Source organism: Ipomoea nil, unplaced genomic scaffold, assembly GCF_001879475.1.
Source record: "Ipomoea nil cultivar Tokyo-kokei standard unplaced genomic scaffold, Asagao_1.1 scaffold0322, whole genome shotgun sequence".
Taxonomy (NCBI): domain Eukaryota; kingdom Viridiplantae; phylum Streptophyta; class Magnoliopsida; order Solanales; family Convolvulaceae; genus Ipomoea; species Ipomoea nil.
Genome location: NW_017616750.1, coordinates 1,268,587 through 1,276,762, shown reverse-complemented (window position 1 = coordinate 1,276,762; position 8,176 = coordinate 1,268,587). Strand labels below are relative to the sequence as shown.

At 32.0% G+C, this 8,176-nt stretch overlaps 1 protein-coding gene across 1 annotated transcript; it reads left to right on the top strand.

Annotated features, from left to right (window-relative positions):
• The first annotated feature begins 286 nt into the window (after positions 1–286).
• On the top strand, positions 287–7,283 carry LOC109171623 (DEAD-box ATP-dependent RNA helicase 6-like). The gene is made up of 10 exons (XM_019320678.1): positions 287–743; positions 862–922; positions 1,888–2,122; positions 2,718–2,956; positions 3,472–3,723; positions 3,798–3,978; positions 5,652–5,740; positions 5,821–5,894; positions 5,984–6,102; positions 6,842–7,283. The coding sequence occupies exons 1-9, from the start codon at positions 487–489 to the stop codon at positions 6,060–6,062; spliced, it is 1,467 nt and encodes a 488-aa protein (XP_019176223.1). The 5' UTR covers positions 287–486; the 3' UTR covers positions 6,063–6,102; positions 6,842–7,283.
• The last annotated feature ends 893 nt before the right edge of the window (positions 7,284–8,176 follow it).

Genomic DNA, 8,176 nt, shown 5'->3' with positions numbered 1-8,176 from the left:
TTGTTTGACTCTAACCCAATAGAATATGTGAGTGAAGAAGGGTAAATCATGATAACTCGATGGTTTAATTGTTGTCAAGTTTCAAACTTTGATCTCTTTTCACTTAAATTGCATATTAAACTAGTAAGCTAAACTTGTCTTCTCTTGGTTAAGTATACTCTTATGTCATCAAAATATATAAATGTAGCTGTGTTAGTGAAGGTCATAGAAATGTTACTTCAAATATATTTACCTTTTTTTGGTTAAAATATACGCATACGGCATATTGACTCTTCTGCAATTTCTATTTTCCACAAATTCATAAGCCCTAGACCCCAGCGCGTACCAGTCTTCGGTCTTGACCATCGTCTCCATCGCGGTATTTGTCGAGCTGCTTTGCTGAGGAAAAACAAAATAGAACATATCTTCTGTATTCACGGCGGAAGTTTTTAGGGATTCATTTTAGGGGTTATTGATTCCGGCTAGCTCGTGTGAAAATTTTGTTAGATGAATTATAGAGCAAGATATCCGCCGCCTGGGATGAGCAGCGGCGGAAGAGGAGGTGCCGGCCTGAACCCTAACGCAAACCCTGATTTTAAGCCTAGAAATCCTCATCAGTACGTCCAGCGAAGTCCACTTCCAAATCAACAGCATTTCCAGAACCAGCAAACCCAGCAGTGGCTCAGACGGAACAACGAGTTGGGTGCTGATTTTACCGCCGACGAGGTTGAAAAGACCGTGCAATCTGAAGGAATTGATGCAAGGTATTAGCTCGGTTCTTTTGCATTTTCCACCTGAATTTCTCCTGGTATTTTGCTGGGATTAATTATTTAAGTTGAATACACTGAGTTGTGAACTAAACACGTTTTGTTCCTTATTCAGTTCGCAAAATTGGAAGGCGCAGTTGAATATACCTCCACCAGATACACGGTACAGAACTGAGGTATTCCTTCAATTTGCACTAGTTGCCGGTTTCTCAATTTATCTCCATGTTCACTCTGCTACAGCATTTATCATTTTACGGTTTATATTTTATGCAGAGTTCCTTCACTTATCATTTGGGAATCTGATACTCTCATACTGCATTTCATTTACTACCTTCAACTTTTTTTTTTTTTTTTTTTTTTTTTTTTTTTTTTTTTTTTTTTTGGATAAATTAAATGTTTTAAGTATTTCCCATCAAGAAACTAGTGATGCCTATCTTTTTTCATGGATATCATAGAAATTGATACATGACCAGTCACTGGAGCTTGTTGGGACTTGGATGTAGCTGCTAGTCAATAACTTGATGCTGCTTATTAATTATTAGGTCACAGATTGAAACTTTGGGGATCACCTTTACTAGGTTTGCTTGAAGCCATGAAATCTCAAACTATTGACATTTACTGTTGCCTTTCATCAATGTTATCATCAACTATTGACACTAGGTGATCTGTGGAAAATTTTGGATGTATGTGATGTACCAGGAGAAAACAACTGTCGCATTGTCTATAAACTCCCTAATCCATTTTCTAAATACTGTAATTGACTTGAAAAAATTTATAATTTACTGGTTTTGACTGTTGAGTTTATATATGGAGTAACATCATCCATGTATTACTCAACTCCTGACTGCAATCAACACCGTGATAGAGATTGTTATCGTATATCCGTGTCTGTGTGCATATTTTTCTTTCTGATTGCATCAATTTGTTGTCATAGTTGATGGATTCTTGAAGTTGCATCTCGTTCTATACTTCAGCACATTTAGATTTTTTTTTATTTTTTATTTTTTTAATTCTAGAAGGTTATATAATATCTCATGAGTGATTATTATAGTAATAAGTTGTTCTAGAACAATTTTTTACATGTATATCCTTTATGATGTATATTGATCATGTTTCTTACTGGTAAATGCACTTTTTACAGGACGTGACAGCAACTAAGGGGAATGAATTTGAAGACTACTTTTTGAAACGTGAACTGCTCATGGGGATTTATGAGAAGGGGTTTGAGAAACCGTCGCCAATACAGGAGGAAAGTATTCCAATTGCCCTAACTGGAAGTGATATTCTTGCTAGAGCTAAGAATGGAACTGGAAAAACGGCTGCCTTCTGCATTCCTGCCTTAGAAAAAATTGATATTGACATCAACTCTATTCAAGGTTCTGATCATTATATTTTAATTGTTTTTGTACTCTGATAAACCCTTATTCATGGTGCATGTATTGATGCTCTATTGCAATTCTGGTGAAAATTTACACACTTGAGATGCCCATATAAGAAAGTAAACTTTTCTACTAGTGTGTTGTGTTACTTTGTATATGTGCTGAATTAAGTTCTTCCCTCTGGTTCCATAGAGTCAGAGGATATAATGATATCATATTACTTAAACTGAACATGTTATTAGACGCTTTAGATCATATTCAATTTTTTCGTTACATGTATAACTGTATAAGAATTTAGTTGCACTACATATAGGTTATCAAAAAAGAAATTGTGCTTTTATCCAGTATTCCACATGGACTTGGCTTTAGATTTTTAATTGATATGATGATTCTTTCATATATAATTTGGTATGAAATCATCCTTTATTTGTATGTTTCTCTCTCAGTCATTATTTTACATTATATAATTTGGTATGAAATCATACTTTATTTGTATGTTTCTCTCTCAGTCATTATTTTACATTATAATCATTGATATATGACTTGCTTCACTCTTGTAGCTTAGTTGTTAGCCTCGTGCTTTTATTTGCAGTTATTATCCTTGTTCCAACACGAGAATTGGCTCTTCAGACATCTCAAGTTTGTAAAGAACTTGGGAAGCACTTGAAAATCCAAGTCATGGTTACAACTGGTGGAACTAGCTTAAAAGATGATATTTTGCGTCTATATCAACCAGTTCATTTATTGGTGGGAACTCCTGGAAGAATACTAGACCTTTCAAAGAAAGGTGTTTGCATGTTAAAAGATTGCTCAATGCTTGTGTTGGATGAGGTATTACAATTTCAGTTTTATGTTTTCTAGTTCATCTTTCTTGTGAAAAAACATCATTGAGCATATAGATGCTTAGAACTGTGGATAGTTCTTCATGAAGCTACTACCCCTTAACGAATTCCTCTTTCCCTCCTCTTGTATTGCCCTTGTGCTGTCCCTGTTCATCCTTCATGGAATTCGAATGGATTTGAAAAACAAACTATTGAACTTGTTAGTAGCACCTTAGCTTGGCTTGAATATGTGGTTATAAAAATGCTATGGAGTAACAGTTAGCCAGTTAGGATAAAAGATTTTCCTGCTTTTCAGAAATATGAAGTATGAATTAGAAACATTTATGATACCAGGTGCATCACTGTTATTTATGATCCATTTTTACATCTTTAGATTTTATCATCTATGTGTCAGCTGATCTTCTGTTACTATTTTCCATTAGTGTTTATTTTGCTCTTTTGAGTCTTTTCTGCCACCAAACAGCACCATAAAATTCACACCATGTCTGCACTAACATTTTTCAGGCTGACAAGCTACTAGCTCCAGAATTCCAACCATCAGTGGAGCAACTAATACGTTTTTTGCCTCTAAATCGTCAAGTTTTGATGTTTTCAGCTACATTCCCGGTTACTGTGAAAGATTTTAAAGATAGATATTTGCATAAGCCATATGTCATCAATCTGATGGATGAGCTTACTCTTAAGGGCATTACACAGTATTATGCTTTTGTTGAAGAAAGGCAGAAAGTGCATTGCCTGAACACACTCTTCTCCAAGGTTAGATCTTACCTATTGTTTATGGTGATTCTAACTTCTTAAAAATGATTTTTCTTAACAAAATTTGCCTACAGCTACAAATCAACCAATCAATTATTTTCTGCAATTCTGTAAATCGTGTTGAACTTCTAGCCAAGAAGATCACAGAGCTTGGCTATTCTTGCTTTTACATTCATGCAAAGATGCTTCAAGACCACCGAAATAGAGTATTTCATGACTTCCGCAATGGTGCCTGTAGGAATCTTGTTTGTACTGGTATGAATTATGATGCTTGCATCTCTTAACATACTCCGCTTTGAACTACTTTCTTTTCTTTTTTGGCTTATTGGTGAAAGAAAAAACCCAAACCTTTTGCCTTTTGACAAATATATCCAAACCTTCCAATTTTAGCAATTTAATTCCAAACCTTTGTGTCTTATAACAATTACTAGTCTTTTCTATGTGCGATGTGCAAATATAGATGGCCGATATTAATACTTAATGTTAAAATCTTAGTTATATTGATTTTTTTAATAATAGTATATAGTTTTTTTTTTTTTTTAAATCATAGTTGTAGAATTCATATTATATTAAAAGTATAGTTGATAATTTGGGTAATAATTGTGGTATGATTAATAATTGTTAAAGTAAGAATTATATATATGGTAAATGATTAAATATAATTATGGTAACATTTAATATATACTAACAGAAGTTTAACAGTGCAATATCATTTTGCCTGATAAAAATGATAGAACAATGTTTGTAGTGCAATGTACAACTCAATAAGCATAAAAATACAGACATAAATCATGGGTAATAACATTGGTTCACTCTTATATATATATATATATATATATATATATATATATATATATATATATATATATATATATATATATATATATATATACATATATATATTGTTTTTTAATTTTGATTTTAGATATTTATATTATTGTATAATAATAAAAAATAATAATAATGTAAAACATTTTTATAAATTTGATATTTATAGTTTAGGAAATAACTAACTAATCCCTTAATTGTTAAAATTAAATGAAATAAAATTTATTTATTATATTACTCCATTATATAATGTCTACATATATTATTACGTTTGAAGAATATAAGAAAATATATGGTGGATGCATGTGCATGGTAATAATATTGGGAAAAGATAACGGAAGTTATAACCGTAGGAGTATTTGTCCAAAAAATTGTATAGTACAACTCTTATAGGATAATGTATGAAAAAAGTAACGTAAAAACATACATAAATGAAGGGTACCAACCTTTACTCTTATTAGTTTTTTAGATTTAGATATCCAATTATGCGTAACAATTATATCAAGTAATTGAACTCTTAAAAATTTGACAAATTAATATCAAACATTTGCTTTTCGTAACAATTATAATTCCAATCTAAGAAAAAATCCAAACTAACTCTTTTCAAATTTGGTGTACAAATTATTTTAAAAATTATAACATAACATTATTAAAATAAAAAAAAAAACAACATAATGTATCAAAGTGTGTAGTCCATATAATTAAAAATTCAAAATTAAACTCATTAAAAAAAGTTCTACTTATATAGAATCATGTTCAAACATGATAACCACCAATTAATGCCCAAATCAGGATAATTGGATTTTTTAGAGTTTAGATTTTATAATTAGATATACTTGTCATATGATACAAAGGCTTGGTATTAAATTACCAAGTTTTAAAGGTTCGTATATAATTGTCCCTAAAGGTTTTAGTTTTTCCACCAATAAGCCTTGTTCTTTCTTCTGATGTTTGTGCAACTTTATCTAGGTTATATTGTCCGTTTGTAATTGTAGTTAAAGTCCATATACAAAGCAAAAGTCTTTTTAATTCCTCCTATGAAGTTCTCTGTTTGATCATTTTAATAACAATCCCTTCTTTTCTTATGGGTTAAAATACAGATCTGTTTACAAGAGGGATAGATATTCAAGCAGTCAATGTTGTTATTAATTTTGATTTCCCAAAGAATTCAGAAACATATCTACACAGGGTATGGCATTCAGATCTTCAGTGAGTGTATTATTTATCTCCGAATGCTGTCTTCTTATGCAAGGTGATTTTGCTATACAGGTTGGACGATCTGGGAGATACGGTCACCTTGGCCTGGCTGTAAACCTGATAACTTATGAGGACCGCTTCAATCTGTATGCATATGAAACTGTTTTCTCGTGATAACTCTTAGTTCATCATCAATGTATGTGCTTTCTAGTTTCTAATATTTTGTATGTTGCAGGTATAGAATTGAGCAAGAACTTGGAACTGAGATCAAGCAAATTCCTCCACATATAGATCAGACTATATACTGCCGATGATGTGTGATTGATAGCTATGTGGTCAATAGTGGTTACAGTGGTGAGTCTTATAGATACTTTGTTCTATTCAAGCTCTATATTTGCTTGCTGCCACTGAACCCGGGTATTGTTACTATAATAAGCATTCATGCCCTTGTTATTCTTAGTACCAAATAACCCTATGCCATAACTCATAAGAGCAGAGTGATTTTCTGTAAAAATAATAATAATAATAATAATAATAATAATAATAATAATAATAATAACAACAACAACAACAATACTCCCCGTGTCCCATTTTATGTGTCTGGTTTAGTTAACGAGACTTGACTGAAGTTATTTTTAATTCAATGTGTCATAATATTAAGTTTAGCATTAATATACAAAATTTATATATTTAGAAACTATATTAAAAGTACTATTAAACACAAAAAATCAATTATTAAAATAAGCAAAGAAGAAAGAGTTGGTTTGACCAATTACCAATGAATAGTAAATAAGACAGGTAAAATTGGTCGGATGGAGTAGTAATAAAGCCAAATCATACCAATTGTTTTGAGGAGATTTTCTGCATCTAATACTTCCCTTGTTTATTAATTGCTTTGTTCACAGCTTGTGGGCCTTAAACTTTTTCATTTTGCGTCCTATTTGAAACCCTTAGACATACTTCCCACACCCAAGTGCCCTTCCTAGATTATTTTATTTTATTTATTTATTTTTTAATAGAGAGCCAGAAAGAAAACAAGAAATGGAGGAAAATATATCCTTTATATATCAAAAACTTTTGTTTTTTTCTACAGAATTGCTCAGGCCTCCTTTCACTGAAAGTACAACACTATTGAGGTGCTTTACTTGAATTTGAGGTAGAAAATGAAAAGACTGGATGCTGCATTGGTGTTTCAAGGTGCATCCCAAGGAAATTGTGTGTACATATATCCTAAATAGCTGCCTGGATTCACTCTAAAAAGTTCCTGAATCGAACCTTTTACTAGGTGTTGTTATGTTGCATTTGCTTCTATAAACAAAAAAAAAAAAAACTAGTTGTATCTGTTGTTGCATTAGTATGCTCGCCCCTCCCCCTGTTCCTATTTGGCTTGAGTGGTTTAAGATCTGTGTTTGCTGTCGCACATACGGAATTATTAGTAGTAACTAATACTTGATTATGACTTATGAGGACTTGATATTCTAGTCCAGTGGGGGTATGTTGCTTTTAAGTTTATTATTCATGACTTTATTTTCAAATGGAATAAGGTTCAAATTGGTCATTCAACGTAACCTGAAAGTGCAATTAGGTCACTGAATGAATATATATATATATATATATATATAATTGGGTCATTGAACACTCTAAATATATGCAATTTCACCTGATTGCAGGTTAACATTTATATCTTCTAGTTGCCTACTTACATGGATGGTATGTTGACATTTTATAAATAATTTTTAATAATTAAAAAAAAAAAAAAAAAAAAAACCGCCTTGGCCACCCGCTTCCCCTCCTTCGTCTCCAGTTGGAGACAAAGGGAGATCTCTTTGTTGCATACTGGAGACGAAGGAGGGGGAAGGGGGGGTTGTAAATCCAACGAACCAAGGCATCTCTAATGCAACAACCAACACGGCATCTCGTTCGTTGGACTTACACCCACTCCCTCCTTCGTCTTTGTCGGAGGCGAAGAGAGATCTCTTTGTTCACAACCAGAGACGAAGGAGGGGGGAAGCGATAGCCGGCGGCCACCTCGACCTCTTTTTTTGTTTTTTTTTTTTTTTTTTTTTTTTTTTTCTTTTAAAGTTTTTTATTAAAAATTATTTGAAAAATGCCAACTCACCATCCACGTAAGCAAACAATTGGAAGAAATGAGTGTTAACCTGCTATCGAGTGAAATTGCATATATTTAGGGTGTTCAATGAATTAATTGTATTTTTTTTTTTTTCATTTAGTGATCTAATTGTATTTTCAGGTTATGTTTAGTAGCCAATTTGGATCTTATTCCTTTTTAAATACTATGAACAGGTTCACTATTGACAAAATTACACACTTTGTTGCATAGATGAAAAGTTTTACCGCATCAATTTAGAATGAATTTTTATGTTAATTATTAGAGGTATGCCACAACAAAATATTTAGTGATTTTTTA